This window comes from Genypterus blacodes, unplaced genomic scaffold (genome assembly GCF_046128005.1).
Source record: "Genypterus blacodes isolate CSIRO-AG114 ecotype Tasmania unplaced genomic scaffold, CSIRO-AGI_Gbla_v1 ptg000061l_1, whole genome shotgun sequence".
Classification (NCBI taxonomy): Eukaryota; Metazoa; Chordata; class Actinopteri; order Ophidiiformes; family Ophidiidae; genus Genypterus; species Genypterus blacodes.
This window is the reverse complement of record NW_027466873.1, coordinates 1,392,403-1,414,117: the sequence shown is the minus strand read 5'-3', so window position 1 is coordinate 1,414,117 and position 21,715 is coordinate 1,392,403. Positions and strand designations below refer to the sequence as shown.

The window sequence follows — 21,715 nt, the reverse complement described above, 5'->3', positions numbered from 1 at the left end:
AAGACTCTAGCCATTGTAGATGCATCACACACTGCTAAAGCTTCAGCCCTGGTGTGAATGGAAACATGGAAATGAGCCTGTTCATTTTAACATCTTGTTCAGGCCTTAAGATTTGGATTCATGGATACAATTACTTCCGTTATTAGAAGTATAGACCTGACTTGTTGCTTATCTAGCATATGAGGGCAGGGATGTCAGGTAGGGAAATGCACGCGCCTGCACACGTTAATGGATCATTCAGGCTTGATTTGTCCTCACATAATCGACCTCTGTTACTGGATTTTAATTTGATTATGATTTTGATTTATTGCTAATTGATCTTGGTGAGTTAGTTGAAATGTGTGTGTGAAATGATTGGCTAGACTTCGATAAGGACAAACCATATTATTGAGTCCTTAACAGACTTTCAGTCTCTTCTTTTTGCAGTGGAATGAAACTTTTTGTTTTATTTTGAAAAAGCGAAGGTAGAATCCCTGTCAGTAATCAATAATGCAGACATGTTTTGATCTGGTTCCCAGCTCTGAAAACACATGTGAAGCTTTCTTAAGGGAAACAACTCAATTTGCTGCCCTGCTGGAAGGTGATCATTTGTCATTATGGTCATTCAATTTCAGATTTTTCATCTTACAGAATATTTTACACATATTAGTGGAGCGTTTTGAAAATCTATAAAGGAGAGAAAGATCTGAGATTGCCTAAGGCTCTCTCTCTCTCTCTCTGTCTCTCTCTCTCTCTCTCTCTCTCTCTCTCTCTCTCTCTCTCTCTCCCCCCCCCCCCCCCCCCCCCACACACACACCTCTCTCTCTCTGCCTCTCTGCCTCTCTGTCAGTTTCCACATTCCCTTGAGGGGACATTGATTTGCTGGAGGCAAAGCAAGCTCCCGTCTCTATTCACACACGAGGAAATACACACAGACATACACACGCGTCAGTCAGCTATAGGATATTGCTGGCTGTCTGATGGCTGCTACACACACACACACACACACACACACATGCACACACACACATGCACACACACACACGCACGAAAGCACACAGACATACCACTTCCTTCATGAATGACTGATTAATTTTGATGAGAGGCATTTGTATTGTTCTCTGTATTTATTACATAATAAATAATACCACAGCAACAAAATTATGGTCATAAATACTCATCCTCTCAATTAATTTGCAGTTTTTGTTGTGACATAGATGCAGGGGGCCGGGGTGGGGAGCAGAGTGGAGCGGGAGAGGAAGAGTCTCACGTATCATTACTGTGTACATGACTGCAGAATTGTCAGTGAGCTCAGTTACATTTCACCCTGCTGCTTTAATTGTTCTTCCCTGATGCCCACATTCTCCATTTAAATGCTGTGGTACAAGGCGACATATTGCGAGAATGTGGAGAACCAAAATCAGTTTCTGGCAACCACGATGAGTATTTCCCTCCATAGGCTTTGTTCTGTTAAGTCCTTCACAGTGTGTTATGCACATTTACCGGTTGGATTCCTTGCTTGAGAGAATAATGCCCATCCTCACTGTCTGACAATATTTAGTGAACTTAGGTGCATTTTGGTTTTGGAGGTGATTTGATGGGTGAACCAACCAAATGTTTGCATTTTGTATATTAAAGCTAATTTTCCTTAGACATCAACTGTTCTACCTCGTGTCCCAAGATGAAAACAATAGACATTTTGTAAGGTGAGATATGGCTTGGCAGGTTTAGCAATGGCATGTTGAGTGTTGACCTTTGCTTCTTCTTTTGCTTTTCATGGCTGTCGATTAATATGCAGAAGACAACCAAGTCCAAGGAGAGGACACGTAAACCTTCAGTTGTAACTTGTGTGTCAGTTTGCAGTAGAGGATGAAGGAGGAAGTTGTTTACTTACTCGGTTCACAATTTTCCATTTCTGATTTGAGGAGGCAACGTAGAGCTAAGGTGCCTCCTGAACTTACATTTAAGATGTATAAAGAAAAGAAACGGACAAATAAAATGAAATAAAATGACCATCAAATATTGGATTCTCCTTTTGGAGGTTGCCAAGGCCCAAGTTCTATTGGTCTATGAAGATAGAATATATATTTAAACATACTGTGTCAGCCCTTCTTGTGCTCTTGCCGTACTGACGTGAAAGAACGACTCCACGGATCAGCAGTTAGTCACGAAATACACCAAACACCATTTCAAGTTTCCCACCCAGTGCCTCAAGTTATGAATGTTTTTTCAGTAGTCCCTTTAACATGACATGCCCTCATTTTCTGATACACAGTTTCCTCCAGGTTTCCATATGGGAAACACTAATAGAGTTTCTCGCCTTGGAAAAACATGGAATTCCCACTGGCAACAAAAACTACATAGTGCTGCTTTAAAGATGCAAATACAGATTGTAGGTAACTTAAGTAAAGTACAGTTAGTCCTTTAAGTAAAACAATCATATTAGATGTTCTCGGAATTATCTGGTTTGCATGACTCAATTTAAATTTCGAAAACGACAGGGAAGGCATTGTTGGTAAGATTGTGAAACACAGTACTTTCCTCTTTGCATGTTTCAGATCAAGCTCATGACCTTCTGACGTTTGAAAAGAAACTGCAGTCCCATTAGAGCAGATGGAATACATTGTCCTACTCACTAAATTCAATCCACTGCATGATAGTATGGAATTTGCTTACATAAATACAGTCACTGAATTACATGCCTAATGTTAATAATATTCAAATATCATCAACATTAATGTCTAATCTCTGATGACCTAATGTGATCATCTTATTTGCATTGTTGTGATCTGTTTATTAAGTGTTTAACACAGGGAGACTAATTAATGTTGGCTTTCTTTTTTTCTCTTGGGCTTTGAAGGCTTTCAAGCACGTGGTTCTGACTTGTAACAATAAGAGAAAATATATTTGATTGACAAGTCATTGTCAGTCAAACATCTGAGATGAGCAGATGTTTTCCTAAATGTCTTAATGTAGCATTTTACAAACAAAGAGTGATATTCTCTTATTCTTTGCTCTTTATTCATCTCTTGAGCTTTCTTTGGTGAGACTACAGTGAACAGCAGATCGATCATGAACATTTTCAGTATAATTTCCCGAAAGCTTTATATTAAGAAAGAAAACACATCTACTCTTGATGACAATGCAAAAATCTATTTGTTTCAAAAAACATATATACTGTACATCTTAATGTGATTGGATTATCTGTTTGTAAATTAATTTATTCATGTATGCAAATGTTTTAATCATGGCATGCTGCCTCCGCTTGCATTTCCTGGGCACCGGTGCAAGCGCCTCATATTGCTACTGCAAATGTTGAGCCTTTTGTGTCTGCACAGAGATTTTCCTGCTGTGCAGTGGCCCTGTGACACAGTGAAAGTAGAGACGCTTGGGGGTGTATCACTGGAAATCATGCGACACACTAGTATTTTGGTGGCAGAGATTTGTGCGCCGCCTGCCTACTGGGAGCAGGTCTATCTACACAAGTCAGAGGTACTTCTTCGATCCGCCTGGAGGCGTAGCCACATGCATTTCTTAAACCACAAAGACCTGTTGACGTCTTATGACTTCCATATCTGTTTTACTTTCGGTATACATTCTTGAAAACTGTTTATTCTCAACGGGGCATCTATAGAATGAAGCCAGAGTCAAGATTAATAAGCGATTCTCACTAGAATCACTCAGGCAGCCAAACAGCCTATTCACGTGTCTGTCTCTCTGAGCTTTCAGAGTGTGCACTGCCAGAGTGCCATTTCCACTTCTAGATCAAATCAGTCATCCAATTAAATATTTCATAAACACAATCGGGTTTTTAAAAAAACAACCAAAGAAACTTCTGTTCTCTGATGATTAGCAATCAATACAGTCGTCAGAATGTAGTAGATCTATCATCCGCTGTCTGTAGTTTCTGTGATGAAAACCAGCTTTCATCCAGCTTTCATCCAGCTCATTAATCTAATTAAATATTAAATGAAACACCACCAGTTTTGGGAGAAAAAAGTCAAACTACTGTTCTCTCATGCATATCAAACTGCCTTGTTATGATTCTAATTTTACACAGTTTCACGGTACCAAACAAACATGAAAAAAGACCATAACTATTGGAGACAGAAGGGTACACTTTTACATTTTTTAACAATTACAACAAAAGTCCCGCACATTGAAACATTGTAGAACAAAGAAAACTCCTGGAAAGCCTGAACACTAATCCTGTTTCTGTTTCCTCATCCAAATCAACTACCTGCCACTCAGTACTGTATAGGCTACTTAGACAATTGTTGAAATGGCATCAAGACTAAACAAGTCCAGTTGCTTTGAACTACACAGATGCTGTAGATATCCAAGGACCTGAATGACTGAGAAGCTTCATCGGCATATGCTGAATATCTTCCGTTACAACATTTAGCTGTATCCATCTTCTGCCTCAGTAGCAGTCAGTATTGGAACAGAAAGCCTCTTTACAGTTGCCATCAGGACATGTTTGCATATTCAATCTACAATTTGTATCTTGCATAGTGCAGTCAGAAACCAAACTGGGATTCCTAAACCTGATCCAGACATTGAGATTCTAAAGCTGAACTCCATTTGCGACAGTAAATTGGATTTGCAGTAGACAATCCAAGCTACTGTCAGTACCGCTCGCCACCACTGCACTTGTCAACACGGATAATAACACGTTATGCAATTCACTGTCCGTTATGTGGAGTAAACTTTTGATTTGCATCTCCATACACTGTTCTCCAATATCCCTTTGTGCATACACAACACATACGGCAAATCTCAGTATTACCATGGAAACAGCTTTCAAAGAAATCAGGATGAGGTGTACACGTACATTCCTCAACATACTACAATATAAATTCTTATATGTATCCCAATCAGAGAAATCCTCATCATACGCTTACGTATTATAGTTTGTTCATGATATTAATGGCATATTTTTGCTTTAGCAGAATCCCAAGGCTCTGGCCCTTTTTGCTTGAGGACAGGTGAAAGATAATGAGGTTTTTCAGTCAACAGTAGACAGTAATTGGAATTCTGGTTATTTTATTCTAACGCTCTGTGAATACTTAACATGAACATTATTATATACTTAGGTAATGATGAAATAAATATTAATATATAATCAAAGCAACATCTCCTGTCAGTAGTCAATGTGCATTTTTGACATTTTATTGTTATGCTACAGTAAAATAGTCAGCCTCAGTGAACCAGTGGTTACCTTAGTGATTGATCATCACCCTCGGCAGGTTTTATCATCAAATAATAGAAATAACCCACTTATTGTTGCGACTGTGTGGCAATTTAAAGCCAGGAGAATGACATGCCTCAGATCACTTGGGGCAGTCAGTCTTTGCTCTGGACTTTGGGAGCTCAGCAGGATTGATGAGGTAAAAAATGAAAATGTTCTTCTTAATCGCTTCGAGCTTTCATTCATGATAATTCTTGGGGTAATGTGGCTTGGCAGTGCTCTTGCAAATAGAAAATGTGACACATGGGAAAAGTACTAAAAAGATCTCTCCAAGCAACACATTTGTGATCATAATTGGTGCATGAGTGTTCACATAACTCCCTGATGTTGCCCCCACACACAGAGGCAATTCAAAAGCTCCTCACCCTTTTGAATTGGATTAGCATGATGAGACTGCGGATGAGGAGAGCCCTAAAGTCAGATAGGTGATAGATGGGGACTCGGACATGGATAGAGACAGGTTGACAGAGTCAAAGTGATGGAAATAGACGCAGACAGCACCGGTCTTTTACAAAACAAGTGTAGACAGAGAAAAACAGAGCACGGAGGAAAGCAGAAAGGACAATTAGGTTAATCACAAAGTTACCCCTGCCATATTACATTAGACTTTTATTTTCTCTCCCTCTGTGTCGGACAAATTCTATATTAGATTGAGTGCCTGCAGCTTGGCTTGGGCTCACTCTTTAGTCACAGATGCACTTTATGTCAGAGATGAGTTTAATGGCAACATTAAACATCAGTAGCCTCAGGTGCTGAATGCAGATGAGTACACTGTGTCAGGTGGAAAGGACTGACAAATGACAGTGATCACACTCCAATAATTGTTATACTTGTAGATGTTCCACTATATATCCTCTATATGTTTGATGTCCATTTATACATGTGAACACATATGATGCACAACAACACACATACACAGACACACACAGACACACACTGTGGAGTTTTCCCCGTAAAATGTGCTCCTTGTTGTCAGTAAAACTTTGATGATTGAATATTGCCACCGGGGACTGGCTGCTTTTCTCTGTGCTGTGTTCAGGTGTTAAAATGACCTTTACAGTTATTATTCCTCAGACAATGCAGCCTCTACATTACTGATTGACAAGGGAGCAGCCCACCACTCTCCACTGCTGCTGAAGATTATGCACTTCAACCCCACATAATTAGCTGGACTCATAATTTGTCATTTTACACACGAACTGAACATTATTTAAAAACCCTCAAAACCAGTGTGCGTCTGGAGGTATGTGTGTGTGGCTCTGCGTTGTTTGTGCGGCTGTGTCGACAGATGTGTGTGTTTTTGTGTGTGTGCATGTACTGTGTTTGCCAGTGCTCCTGTAATAAAACGACGTGTTAGCGGTAAAATAATGAAAGTCATAAAAAGGCAGATAATTGGCTTTTTCAGGTCGGCGAAATGGATCACTTCTAATGCTGCTGCTGAGAAAGTGCATCAGAGAGGTGCGCTACAGGGAAAAGTACAAAATGTGAGGGAGAAAAGGCTACTTGAGGAAAGCCGTAGAGAGGAAGTGAGCTGGAACAACAAGAGACAGAGAGAAAGGGGAAAGAGAACAGAAGATAGGATGTATTGTGAGGCGAGAGGGAGCAGAAGAAGAATGAAACATTAGAATGGAAGGTGGGGATCCTCTGCTGCACTAATCTACTGTGGGATTTATTTGACACTTGTTCGCTGTTTACTTTCCTTTCGTAATTAGTCTGAAATGACTGCAGAGAGAATATCTCCCTGTGAAAACATTTAATTGTGCTTTGTAATCCAGGTAGTTGTAATTAGCTTTCATGCCGAAGTGGTCATGTAGTGCCGCTCCCAGCCACTAGCTGGTGTCATGCTACATCTGATGTGTCTGAAATTAAATTAGAACTTTTTCCAGCCGTGTGATCTACTAATTGACTGCTATCACACAGTCCTGTTCTTTACCCCAGCTGAATATGCTTAGAAGTGCAACGTGTACTTGTGTATTTGTGTGTCTGTGTGTGTGTGAGAGTGTGTGTTTGAGGCAGAAATAGAGAGAGTGTCAGCTTATCGGCTCATGACAGTGAAAAGACAGATGACCCTGAGTAGAGGAACGGCCTACCTGCCTGTATAGCATCTATCATCGCTGAACAGACTTGTCTTCAGCTGTGCGGTGCACCTTCAGGGTTGTGCGTGTGCACGGATGTGTGGGGTAATTACTTGCAGATGAGGTTTGCACTTAGCTGCAAAATGACTGCCTTACCCTGTAACTGCACTCAGAAACGCATGCGCTCACATTTTTTAACGCGCGCACACACACACACACACACACACACACACACACACACACACACACACACACACACACACACACACACACACACACACACACACACACACACACACACACACACACACTCTTCCAGGCTGCCATAGCGGCAGGATAACGGTCTGAACTGTCACTGAAGCACACTGTAACACTTTGTTTAATGGTTTGTTCCGTGCTCAATTAATCCCACGTTTCCTGCAGTTTACATGTTTTAAGCTTATTCTATTCTGTTGGAATTCATAGGCAATATTCCGATTTTTGTGCTTGGATGCCCAAATATGATGTTAATGCATTGAATGGAAAAGAGATAATTTTTTGACACCTTTTGTGTAAATTGATTCTTATCTATTGCAATAGAGGCCACAATAAATCATTGCAAACATACAATTTCCAGACAGAAATACCGATACCGATGACAGACAGGATAAATGACATCATAAAATGCGTGAAGAATGTCATAATCATAGTCATAATCCTCTAATGGCCCAGCTAAACCCTAAATGCCTTGCATAAGGGCACCTGTAAAATAGTTGTTAAGTGGGAGGGAATTCCTGAATGTTCCCTCCTTCTCATTCCTGCTGCCCTGGAGATCTGCGGTGCACCACAGACATAAGGGGAGAAACTAAACTTTAAACCTAAACAAGGGGCGGAAAGGTCAGAGAAACACATATAGGGAAAAAAATCACACACACCACCCTAGGACAAGCATTCCTCTGGCAGGGCATAGTATGATGTAAGCAGAGAATAGAATAGAGGAAGCCAGGAAGGCTAAAACATGTTAATAAGCATCTGTCTACTGCACTCAAATGTCCGCAAACATAAACGGAGGTGGGTAGGTAATAGTGAAATGGTGGCAGAGAGAGAGGGCAGGGTGCTGAACTACTGAGCAAAGGAAGCAGCAATCCAATCTGACGTTTTGACTCTAGAATGGCTTTTGCTGATCTGTATTTTAGCGATATGATCTTGTTTTGCTCAAAGAACATATTTCCTGGAGAATTCGCTGTCTGACTTAATGCTCCTTGCTGCTGTTTGCTTGGCGATTTCTCAGGGAGAATGCCAGCAAAAAACCTCTAATTTTATCCCACCTTCCATCTAAACGGCTGTAAGTCAACGTGAACGCGACCTCTTGATGATCAAGAGCTCCGCCTCTCCCTTCCGTTCGTCTGTCTTTACAAGCGACCCTACTGACTTTCCCTGAAATGCAGACTGTGATCTCACTTGTCGTCTTTGCGGGTTGGTATTTCTCATTTCACCTTTCGGAAATGTCATAAAGAAAGGTGAGATACACAGTCCTCTTTATGCACTTCTGTCAAAATATCACATTTGGCCTGAGAAATGTCAAACACAGCAGTCTAGTTCATTCACAAACATTTGATCATCGCATTGAATAATTGCTTTTATTCCCGTTATGGGAGATTAATAATTGATAAACGACTGTCCATACAACATCGATGAAGATGCCTTAGACATCATTTTGTTACATATTACATTAACACTGTGTAGTATAGTGTAGTCTTAACACGCACTTTCGTCTCTCTCTAATTGTCATAACGCTAAAACTATTTAATTATTATTATTCTTTTCCGATGACCTTCCCAATAATTTACTGGCTGTGTTCATGGCAGGCAACTCGTTCATTTATGTGGTGAAATGCGTGTATCAACTGATTCTGCCAGCTGATATCAACACGTGTGCTCCATCTCCCCCTGATTTGCTGCGCAGATGAATCTCAGTTTGGCAGCGGCTGTGACTCACCGAGGCGAGCATAAGTCATTTTTTGGAAAGTAGTGGGAGGGATTTTTCAACATCATTCCAGTACTTCAATTACAATATGTTACTGCAGTTCAAACAGGTATTCATTTACTAGCTGAGTTGTGTAGCACGGGACTATTGAAATATTTCTCAGTGCATACGGAATGGAAAATGTAATGGAGACTGGAGTTTTGCCAAGTGTGACAATTGTGCTAGATATGCTGGATAGATGTACTGATTAGTTTGATTCCAGTCAATACATCTTCTTAAAGTACATACACTCTACGCCCCTCGACTGCCATTAAGGCACAAATGCACAGTAAATTGCAAGCATGCATCTTTTGCAAAGCAATCCAACAACATCCCTCCTTGCATTAGTGAAATATTATTCCACATTGACTGTGTCAGAGGTTTTATTCATGTCTGTGGTAATTGTTGAGACTTGACAAGGCAGTGGTAGTGTTGTATTGACGTGCATTCCATTGAAAGATCTTTCTAAAGGTCTCAAATCCCCATAGGATGATGTACAGGAAGGGTCCACAGCCAGTTCAAAAGTAACTTGATGAAATTATAGGTGTAATGAGTTTTTTTTAGGAGAGACACTTTCAGAGCATGAACGGCCTTGGCGCTCCAGCATTGATTTGTCGTTGCGCTCATCTTGTCACGTGGAACATCTCTTTGGACTGAGCCATGGTCATCTCCACATCTTTATTGATTTAATGGTTTGGCTGTAATTGCTTTGTAATGTTTTGAAGAAAAAAAGAAACTCCTCACAGAACTTTTCAGCATTTAAACCACGGTGTTGCGGTTGTTTTCACTCATTGATTTTCTTATCTTTAATATTTCTGTCTACTCGTCAGTGTGCCATCACCATAGGGCATAGGCATAGGCTGACATGGGTTGTAGTTGTACTTAGGAACTGGAATATAACTAAACTATAAAAATCTAATTTTACAGCTTAGACATCCATTCTGTAACCCATGCTGTCCAGAAATTTATTAAATTTTCTTATGACAAATGTTTAATCAAGGGTGTTAATCCTAAAATATGGATGTGGAGTGTGAAAATTGCTTTTCAAAATGAATCTTTTACTTCTCTTTAAGCATCAAATACCAAAATTACACACCACAACAGCAGAATTACTTTCCTAATTACACAAAACTATTAAGAAGTGAGTCACTAAGCATTAGGATTTCCTAATGTATTCGAAAATTGAGCTATGCAACTGGTCAGACTCAATGTAAGAGGCCTGATTAGCCATATAATACGTTTTGAATGCTTGAACTCTGAAACTAAGAGAGCTTTTTCTTTTCTAAGCATTTTCATTTTTCCAACGATTCGTTCTGTTTCAAAATTGTCATTGATTATAAAGTAGTAGTAGTAGTGTGTGTGTATGTGGGCGTGTGTGTGTGTATTTGTGAGTTGCAGAGATTGAAGAGGCTCTGAGATCAAATGTATTGAATCAAATACAATTTTTCCAGGATCACCCAGGTTCCATACTGCTTTACTTTACCATCAGATGGAAACAGGTCTTAATTTGAGTCCGACTGTGTTTTTGAATAGGCTTACCTGACATAAATGGGGAGGTAGTGTAGTAACCCCCTCTTTCAAACCAGATGCTAAAAGAAAGGCCAGTAAAAGTCTCTTATTAATGAGGGAACAACAGTGCGTTAAATGTGGCAGTGTGCTTTATGAATTACCCTCCCAGTGTTTATAGGCAAGGTCAACATTTGTAGTTCAGTCTATCCCCCTGCTGTGTTAGAGGTAGAAGGCAGGATGAAGACAAGCTTGAGTTGTAATCCAGAGGGTTGTATGTTTGTCTCCTCCAATGCAGTTCAGTTAATTAAAACATTCTTTGCTAGTCTTGATCTAGTCTCTGCTTCTTTGTATCGATTTGCAGGGTTAGTAAGTTAGGAGTGCCACAGCTCTGTCTGGGAATGGAGAATCGCCTTGTTTTGGAAGCTTGCTTGTAATTAGGCTAAAACAGCGACTGCAGGAATGTCTCGCAGGCAAATTTCATCTATTCCTTCTGTCAAACAGCCAGGAGGTCTGGTGTGCTTAACTTTGAAAGCTTTTTTAATTAAAAAGGTGTTTGGTATGCAGCACTCCAACTCTGAGATTACTAACACTCATACTAGCAGTCCTACCATCAACTGTATTCACACAAACACAGACATTGGTGTGCATTTGTGGCTCCCCTGCGAAAAAAGAATTATTGTGGGAGCGAAATGGTACAAAACACTGAATTAGGGATCCTCGGCAAATGATGAGAGAGAGAAAAAGACATGCAGACACAGACATGCTCCTCTGATGGGCTATAATGAACTTAAGCTCTTGACAATGAAGTGTCCTTATGAGATGATAATGATGTGAGACACGGGATTGGAAAGTGGACTCGTGTGCTTTGATCTGTATATGCAAGTGTGTGTGTGTGTGTGTTTATATGCAGACAAACACAAGCTTCTTTATGCTTAGTTGCGTTTTGTATGAGTATGGTAACACACCATGTTGTGGGTTTAAACAATCATAACAAATGAGTGCTCATTAAAATGGAGTCCTTAGGGTGTTCCTGTGGAGAAGCTGCCGTGCGCTCTGAAATCACAACATCCAGGTCTTGGTCTACACCCTGACCTTTGTTGACCCTGTTGTAGAAATGTTTTACACTTAATCTTCCTTGTTGCGTCTCACCTTCCCTGTTTTTCACTGAGGAAAAGTGTGTCGCCACTGCAACAAGCAATATGTTTCTAAAGGGCGTTTTTTGATTGATGGAAGATATATACTACTTTATTTGAGGGCTTACATTTAATCCAATTTATTGAATTCTTAATATCCCTCACTTAATTTACTGAAATTCAAATTTAATAAATTGCCTGAATGCCTTGTAAGAGTAGTGATTGCATTTGTAATTAATGAGGTAAAAGAACATTTTTCCATAATCATTTTAACCCTACCCTAACCCCCAGTACTAACATTTGCTCCATGATGACATACAGTATGTGTAAAGTTGTATGGTATTGTTGTCACCTTACAGTAAGAGGAGGCATATACAGTACACATTGTATTGGAGTTTTTGGTCATTAATTGGTCAAAGAATAACATGAGCGCTAAAGGGTTACTGAAATCTGTTCTTTGCTGTATTATGTAGAATTTCCTCCATCAGTAGAAAAGGATAGAATTAAATCAACCGCATGCAGAGACGGGAGGGATCATGTCTCCACAATAATTCACTGTCCCTTCCCTTCATTCACTTTACTTCCCCAGAGAGCCCAGTCGTCCAACCAGCCTGCTGCCTGCTGACTGGAGCTCAGGGCTGAGTTTGGGGAGAGAGGACGAGTTCTTGCCTCCGGGGCTGGAGTCACTGCCTTTTAGACTGATGCAGCAGGACTGCACTGCTGTTAAAACCATGCTTTTAAGACTGAGAAGGACCCTACAGGAGGTAAGATGTAAAATAACACGCATACAGTACACTGAATACTTAATGTAGGTCTATAACCATGCATAGGATTGATACAGAACCTTTGAAGCACTAACTTGTTGACTGACTGACCTTTGAGTCACAGAATGCAAGGATAACATAATTAAAATCTGAAACTATCCTTCTAACATAAAGCAAATGCATCTAAAACCAAGTTAAAAATGGGTTGCACTCCCTCTTCCAATCAGCTCTAGTTCAGCTCCATGAAACCATTTTTCCAAAGTGGATGCTTCTCCCCCATAAAAAGGTCTTCATAATCAATTTGTTTTCTTCATTTAATCAGGTTCTGCATTTGGGGGAAGATACTTGGAGGCATATTTGAATGTCTGCCATTACAACCCTTACACACACAGAAAGACACATACACACAAACCCACAAGTCTTCCCGTTTCAGTGTTGCTTGCTGCTCTTAAAAAGAGTCAGGCTGCTTAACACGCCCATTTAACTTCAGACAATAAGGCCACGTCAGAATAGACAACCTAGGGAACCAGATAACATCGCAACAAGAAGTGATTAGCCATAATGGTCACTTAGTAAAGCTCTGACACGTTGCAATTGCTGCACAAAGAATGTGCAATACTACTTTATTAGAAGAAAAAGAAAAAGAAGATCAAATTGGTGCACTCTTAATTGCGTGCTTTCTTCTTAAGTAATTGCATTTTCCTGGGAGATTGGTTCAAGATAAAACATTCAGCCACTGCCTGTTCACTCCAGTTTCAAGAAATTAAACTTGATAACGAATGATCTGCACTATGGCAGATTCACTCAGAGATGAGATTTGCATCAAAATGAATGGTGGCAACAATTTTATAACAAAATTTGTAGCCTCTTGTTTTCTTTCTGTCACTGTGTCTGCTTGATAGTTAAATAGTGAGGAGTCACCAGTAATGGAGTGATTTAGGGTCCAGTCCAGAGATCAGCACTTTATTTTTCAACCATGCAGTATAATGTTTATGGGAATTAAGTTAAAAATGTAAAAGTTTCAAAGTGAAAGTTTGTGATGCTTTTTTTTAACGACCTTTAAGCAAACCTTCAGCAAAATAAGCTATTTAGAAATTGTAGTTTGTAGATGTCTAATGTTCTCCCGTGGAATGAAAGTGATGATCCATATATTCACCTGTGACTGTGTCTTAAAAGAGCGTGGAACATTTACAAACCAAAGAGGAGTGTTGGTAAAAGAACAGACCCAGGACGTTGAGCTGAAAGAGCCTCCATTAGCTCGGCGTAGCTGCTGTTTCCATCATCCCCATGGGTGACTCACCCTTACTAAATACAACAATATTAGACAGGCACAAGCTCACGAGAAATACACAAGAAATACACAGATAGCTTTATAAAAGGCTGACCAGGCCCTCCCCTAACACCTCTTCATTAGATTCTCTAAACCAGGGGTCAGCAACCTTTACTATTCATTTGAATAATGAAGGAAATTGTGTAAACTAGTATACAAAAATGCTTTGAAAATTGTGTTATTTTTTTGTGTTTTGTTGGGGGATGTTCTTACCAACAAAACTGAACAGTTGTGAAGTGGAGACACTCGTTTGCAGCTCTGTCTGCTCAATATTGTTCACATCCTCATCGCAGGTAATTGAGTCTACTGGAGCTGAATCCATGTCCACCATTTGCACACTGGTGATGTTTGTTGCAAGTTTCATGTCTCTGTCTCTGATGGTCTTTGCAGTGAGAGGCATGTCTGTCTGAACTCTCTCTCATTCATTTTTAACTGAGAATAGATGCACTGATATTTAAATGGGGACTTTTTAACGACTCTTTTATGTATTCATTTTGTCCGTAAAAGGCTTTTAACAGCTTTCAGCGCTGTACATCTCCTGAGCATCAAGCAGCAGGAGTGAAGTTTGCAAATTTGATCCAATTCTTAAAAGTACATTTGCCCTGCTCTGCTTTTCGCAGCAGTTCCCAAGTCGCTCGCTTTAGCTCATCCCCTGAGGTGTCGGGCGTCAGTTGTAGGCTATGGCGCACAATTGAGTTGATTGAGGCGCTGTGGCTTAGTTGGTTAAAGTGCCTGTCTAGTAAACAGGAGATCCTGGGTTCAACTCCCAGCAGTGCCTACTCCTACAGTTTTATCTTATAAGCTATTCATTTTTACAATTGGAGAATGTAAAAATCACTCACAACAACAGTAACACTATTTTGTTTTCATAGAAGGTTTAACAAAGCCACAGGCAGCCACTGGAAATGAGCAAAAGAGCAGCAGGTTGCCGACCCCTGACCTAAACTAAGCTCAAAGCTAGCTGTGAGAACCAAGCTGTGAATAGCTGAGGCCCAGAGACTTTATCTCTTTTCTTTACTGTTTCTCTAAAAAAACAACCCGGAGAGGCGAGATCGAATGAACATTGTACAATTGTAATAAGTGGACACAGACACAAGATACAGTGATGGTAGAGTCACTGAAGACAGGCATGAAGTGAACGAGAACGGCTGCACAACAGCAAGACATGAATATGAAATTCAAGATGCTTTGCCCTCTTTGCTTGTCATTAACTTGCAAATTTGTGTTCCTTTCTATGAGTGGATGTAATCCATTCTGTTGCTAAGGGAGAGTGACTCAGCATGTCTGTATGTTTTGCATTTTATTTGCAAGACCTTCTGATATCGAGCTCTATGCTGCTCTTATTTTCTCCATGTTTCTTCTGTTATGTTGTGTTGTGTCCGGTCTCCTCTTCCCTCTCCTCTCCTCTCCTCTCCTCTCCTCTCCTCTCCTCTTACCATTATCATGAATGACTCATCATGCAGTGTAGTTTTGCGTTGATTTGAAGCTAAACAAAAGTCCAGTTTCCTTAGAATTATAGACTCACATGAAAACAGGCCAGATGTTACATTATAGCTTATGAATATCAGTGTTTACACTGTGTTTGTCGTGAACATTTTATCAGAGAGGTCTTGATTCAACTCATTTTCAAGGCTGTAGTTGGTTAGACTGCATTATATCAACGGTATACTTTATATCAGAATGAAACACTGATATTTTTGAGGGCAAAACCCTCCAAAAAACCGAGCAGACAGCAGTTGTCAGACACCGCATAGAAAGATATGTACTTAATTCAGAGGTGTAAATGAAACCAGCTTTGAATTTATGTTATTGAAAGAGTTCAGTGATGGCAGTTTCAAGGATTTAGAATTTAAGGTGCTTTGATGTTTGTTCCATTTATGTGGATATATATCAAACGCTACTCTTTCAGTTGCACAGTAGTCTATTTGAAATGCAATGTTTTGGTTCAGGTGTGTAGTGTTCTGTCCATACACAAGGGGGATGGATCTGAGAACGCCTCCCAGTACAAACATGTAATCCAGTTTCACCATGATATCCTTCTGGTTACACAAAGGAATAATTCTAAAATACCACTGTCCATTTTTGTATTGATGTTGTCCAAGACAATGATCCCTGTTTGTCACTGTCAACCATGGATTCAAGCAAAATGTGACGGTCTCATTTGTCACAGCATATACTCTAAGGCTTTGTGAGTACGGTTGTACAATATCCACCAATGCACCACCAGGCAGGGTTAGTGTGTGTGTGTCTCTAGACATTCTATCCATCCTAGTGACTATTCGCCGTGGGGTAGCTGCTTCACTTGTGGCAGCATCTTGCTCTCGTTGCCTCTATCAAATCTTTTCAGCGGTGCATTGTGGGCATGAGAATGAGTGTGGACTGATAATGCTTGTTGTTCATTACATTTTTGACATTTACCTCCGCAGTTCCACCAGCATTTAGGATTAAGCCAAATTCATGACCCTGCGGGCTGTCAACAGCAATCAAAGTTTTCATGCACCCTGATTGCACAGAAAACTGCTCTTTGTAGGCGGGACGTACAAAGCAGCTAAGCCTAAACTTAAAAAAAACACACGATAGAAATCAACATGCAATACGCAGGTTTGGCATTTCCAATTCAACCCACTCTCACCTTATGTTCTCCTTAGAAGTCAGGACGTGGCAGAATGTTGTTCTGTGGTGTTGCCTTAAAATAAAACCAACCAAGTGTCAGTGAGATGAAATGGGAATAAACACACCTTGAGTTATTTTAAGATTTTTCATTTCCCAATTTAACCGATGTGTGAATGGGATTAAAGGGGCGTAACTAACTTCAAACCCTGCTTTTCCTTTTTAGCCCATTCATCATCTTTAGACGTTTTTTGCTTCTAGGTACCGCAAGTCATTAAATCCAAAGCTTCCAGGCAGCTCTCCCTTATTCCTAAATCTGAAAGGCTTTTTTGCTGAACCACATCTAATTGTAAGGACAGTTGTGTGTTAAGGCCTGTGGGACAGGGGTGACCTTAAAGAGAATGTGTGTGTGTGTGTGTGTGTGTGCCTGTGCCAAATAGAGGGAGAAAGAGGAAGATTGTGTGTGGGTGTGAGTTTGCGCCTGTCTCTCTACATGGGGAAAGGCATTGATCACTGATGACACATTGAGGGCCTGACGCCATAGCATACCTATAATTCTGATAGGGAGGTTTGCTTCTTTAAAAGGTCAGCCAAACCAATAAACCACCAAGTTTATGCTGTGCAAAGATACAGGCTGTGACGTGTCTACCTTTAAATCCTGGACGTTTGCCAAAGGTTTCTTGAATAATCACCGAATTTTAGCTTTAATAGCATCTTTTATACGGATTGAGCGGCTCGCTGTCTCAAATAACAAAGGATTTAGCAGGCTTTTAAATCTGCAAGAGGGCAGCAGACGACAAGAAATAGATTTATTTATCACAGAATCTGTTATGGACTTTGCTCATGCTTCATTCATAATATCAAAAAAAAATTGCTCATGTGCAAGGTTAATGGTTTCTCCTTCTCTTGACATTTTTCCTATGTATTTTGTCATGACCTTTGTTTTCTGTCATATCCTTAGCAGGCAGCATGACATCAGCATCTGCCATCTTAGCTAAAGGCACAACTTTATTCTCTCCTGTTTTCCCATGTGTCCTACCTTTAGCCCTCACTGGTGACATTTAGATCAGTGTCTGCTGTTCTTAAGGGCTTTGTGTGTGTGTATGTGTGTGTGTGTGTGTGTGACCCATGTGCAGTGTGTATACCCACTGTCTTATGAATGTACTGTATGTGCTGTATATACTGTGTATGTGTATCCCCCGTCTAGCTGCTTATAGCAAGCAAAAAAATGTCTAATTGGAGATTTTGTTCGAAATTCTTTTTTATCAGTCAATCAATTACTCCGCCATGAAACTGATAAACCAATATAATTCTAAAACATAAACAACAATAAAAAAGGTGATAATAGAGAGGTGATAATACAAAAATAGTAAGAGTATGCAAAAACAATTAAAGTAAACAGATTAGGGAGGCTAAAGAATAGATTTCATAAAATGATGATGAAAATATAATAACGGTAACAATAACTAGTTGTTTCATTTTAGTATACGCATCCATTGCTATCTCAAGGATTTGTCTACCAAAAGTGCTCCCAGAAACACACCCGTAGTGCAGAAGCCTAAACAAAGGTCAGCCTTGAGAGAGAAACAAACTCAATATCATGAAAATCCTGTTTTTACCACACACAGAAAAATCAATGTGTTTTTAATAGCCAACAAATAAAAGGCAAAGTCTGTCATGCTCCCTCCACTTTCTGAGTGAATAAGCAGTCAAACTTGCAATTACACAACAAATGCTGCTTAACAACAGACATTTCACAAATGAAAAGCCCTTCCCTTCTCTCTCTAGTTCCAGACCCCTCCAGGATTTGAGGGATGTTTACCAAAGCTGATCCCGCTGAGCATACCTATATACAACATTTCAAAATGATTGAAAATGTCTTAACGTTCATGCTTTTGTCTTTTACAGAGTACAGAGACGAGTCCTGCCAGCAGCCTACAGTCTCTCCCCATTAGCCCCTGCAGCGAAAAGTCCCTTCCGTTTAAGGTAAGGTATCAATGTTTCAATAGGTCAATCAATCAGTTAATCAATAGATCGATCAGTCCCACCAAACATAGCATCTGTTGAATTCAACATCGCAAATGCAAAGTGGAGGAGTTACATTCATTTGTACATTCAGCCAAGATAATTAGTTTGTTTTTGATATGTGCAGTGTTTACATGAGCTCTGCTTTGGAAGCAAACACAGATCAGAACATGTAGTCCTTCTATACCAGGTCAATCAAAGACAACATTCTGTGATTAAAATGGATGGAACTGAATATTCATTTGATGTATTCTATTTGTCACGTCTGGTTTTGCTCTTATGAAAACAGTAAACAGCCGCTCCCCACTTTGGCTCCTAATCAGTCTTGTAGAGATCAAATACGGAGAAGAATTGAGTGGAAATGAAAGAAAGATAAGTAAGAGAAGCGAGAGAAGTAAAGCCAGAGTGATGGGTGGGTGGTTAGGGGCTTGGGCTTCCTTGCTTCCTTGCTGCCTTGCTTCCTCTGCCAGGTCTTAGTCCCCCCTCTGCCAGTCTAGTCCATCGGAGCTGTGTGATCTTGATGAGATTTATTATTCTCTGCAGGGAGTGTGTGTCTATGAGAGAGAGAGAGGGACAGGAAACAGAGAGAAAATAAGTCTGTGCCTGCATGTGCTTGCTGAGTTTTAGTTTTTATCATGGGAGGGTGTCTGTCAAGCTTCACTATGGGCTTTAGTTGAATGGCAGTAGAGTTCCAGTTATGCCGTTAGATCAGACAGGAGGTGACTCCGTGACTCTGAATGGCTTCTTTAATGTGTCCTTCTAAATTTACATTAATGAAGGAACATCATAAAAGTTTGTGTTTGTGTGAGTGTGGGTGTTTGTGCGAGTGTGTGCCCTCTTTATTGACCTACATGGAGCATCAGTGGCAGCTGGATTCTAAAGGCAAATTAAAAATGTGGGATGGGGCACAGCATGAAGACAGACACTCTGGCTCACTTTCACTCATGGAGGGTCGTACAGATGGACAGAAAGAGAGAGGGACAGGGGAAGGAGGAGGAGGACGAGATCTAGAAGGAAAGATGGAAGGAAAATTATTTTCCAAGGTCCAAGTGAACATAGCTTAAGCCAGACCTCAAACACAAGACCTGATCTGATTACTAACTAAGCATCCTATTATGAAACAAACTAAAAGGTGTGCAATGACTAAGTGTATAAGACGACAGAGATGTGCTAAATCATTTTTCCCTCAGCCATTCACACTCATATAATCACAGTGCCACATGATAAAAATGCCTCGCCAATTGGAGAGCACTAGAGAGCTGAGGGGAGGAAGATAATATTGTTGTGTAGGAGATGCAAAGTGGCGATGCACAAATTAACACACATCTACAGAACTGTTGCTTTTTGAATGGATTTTGTTTCTGTGTGTGAAAGTCTGACTGGAAAAAAAGTGTCACATTTGTTTCTGTGCTTGCCTGGCTTGCTTTACATAAGAAACCAAAAAATATTATTATTATTAAATCAATTGAATGATTTATTCGCCACCTGTTCTTTGCAGAATTAGAGGTTTGTGTGTAAAGCTTCTGTAAGTCCTGTGCTCTAGTTTTGTTACCAGTTCTGGCATTAATTAATCAAGGTAATCTTAATGGATGATTTAGCATAATGGTGTATCACTGTGGCACATTACTTATCAAATAAGAGGCTGAAGATGGGCCAGACATATCTGTCATTACTGCCTTTAGATATGTGGAGATTTATTCAGCCGAAGCAGAACATTTACATGCCGTCTACAAAAAGCAGTTGAGGATGACAGATACTGGTATGAATCTCCCATTAATCTTGAACTCAAAAGTGTTTTACTGACATTCTCACTATAATTAAGCTGGTATTTTAATGTGAATCCAAAGGCGTTTTCTGGTTGAATAGTGTTTGATTAAAAGTGTTCTTATCTTATCTTAGCAATCTGCAATAGCTGTCTGTAATTTTTCTGTCAAGTATTCAGTTTGGGCTTATTGATGGAATCACCACATTTATCTCATGAGTGATGTGGTGAAAACAGACATGGTCCTCAGATATGTGTTCTCAGTACGATGTCAAAGACGCAGTTCTCATCAAAATGGCAATAGTTTGGCTTAAACTGTATCATTGGAATGCAACTCTCAAATAATTGCACCACTCCTCCTTCCTGTGCACTGAGCTGTGCTGCGTGAAACTACCAAAGGTACTGTCCAAGCAAAATGCATTTCAAGGCCGGCGAAGTAGCAAAAAGTTATAGTAGTGCTTTCTCATTGCTGCCACAAAAATGGAGCCCTCGGATTTTTTAGGAGCCTGTTTTTATGAATAACTATCAACCAAACCCAGCATCAAACTGTTAAAAAGTTTGGGAATCTGGCGCCAGCAGGCTCTCAACTTGTAAGCAAGCTGGATATTGAATTGAATTGAATTCTTGCTCATCACCAGTCAATACATTTAATTGTTTTGGCGTCTCTACCAAAAATCTTTTTCTACGATTAGAGACGAAGAATTTTCTTCAAAGTATCATGAACCTTCCCTCACCCGCCCCAGAGGGAAAAGAGAAGCCCTCAGCGAGAAGACAGCAAAGTATGTGCAGCAGATTGATATAAAAGCAGGTGATATAGATGTAGAGAGCAGGAGGAGTACGAGTAGGAGTAAAGGGGTAAACTTTTGTCAGAGCTGGAGGCATGGAACGGAAACGCCATAAAGATGAACAGCATTGCACGATGAAAAGCTAAATATGAGGATGAGGAAACAGGTGCAATGCTGGAAATAACACGTAGGTCTGATGACTCAATACGGATTGAAGAGTGAGACAGAGGGACCCGTATGAGCAGAATTAGAGGAAACCGAAGGATCGATAGTGTTCAGGGCAACGGTGTTATATAACTGAGAAAACGAGGAGGCAAGGGAGAGCAAGAGGTGTGGGAATATTTTGAGGATGAGGGTGGGAGAGAAAGTGGAGGGAGGGGAAGAAGGCAAAGAGCGATTTGAGGCAGGGATGAGAAGAACAGAATTTGTCCTGGCACTCCAGAAAACGACTCTGTGGGTGTAAAAATAATCTCTGGTAGCCACCTGAG

The 21,715-nt window shown here is 40.2% G+C and overlaps 2 protein-coding genes and 1 non-coding gene across 4 annotated transcripts in view; all 3 read left to right on the top strand.

Annotated features, from left to right (window-relative positions):
* The window catches only part of ccser1 (coiled-coil serine-rich protein 1), a 91,389-nt gene that overhangs the window by 18,520 nt on the left and 51,154 nt on the right, over positions 1–21,715 (top strand). For both annotated transcript variants that reach the window (XR_012963865.1, XM_076154032.1), the window contains exons 7-8: positions 12,541–12,715; positions 18,564–18,641. Coding sequence is in view for 1 of the 2 variants with exons in the window: in XM_076154032.1 (XP_076010147.1) it covers positions 12,541–12,715; positions 18,564–18,641 (253 nt within the window). In the remaining variant the exon portion in view is untranslated. The remainder of the gene's footprint in view (positions 1–12,540; positions 12,716–18,563; positions 18,642–21,715) is intronic.
* The window catches only part of pggt1b (protein geranylgeranyltransferase type I, beta subunit), a 123,073-nt gene that overhangs the window by 63,680 nt on the left and 37,678 nt on the right, over positions 1–21,715 (top strand). The gene's annotated exons all lie outside the window — the stretch shown is intronic.
* On the top strand, positions 14,750–14,823 carry trnat-agu (transfer RNA threonine (anticodon AGU)). The gene has a single exon. It is a non-coding gene; the product is annotated as a tRNA-Thr (tRNA).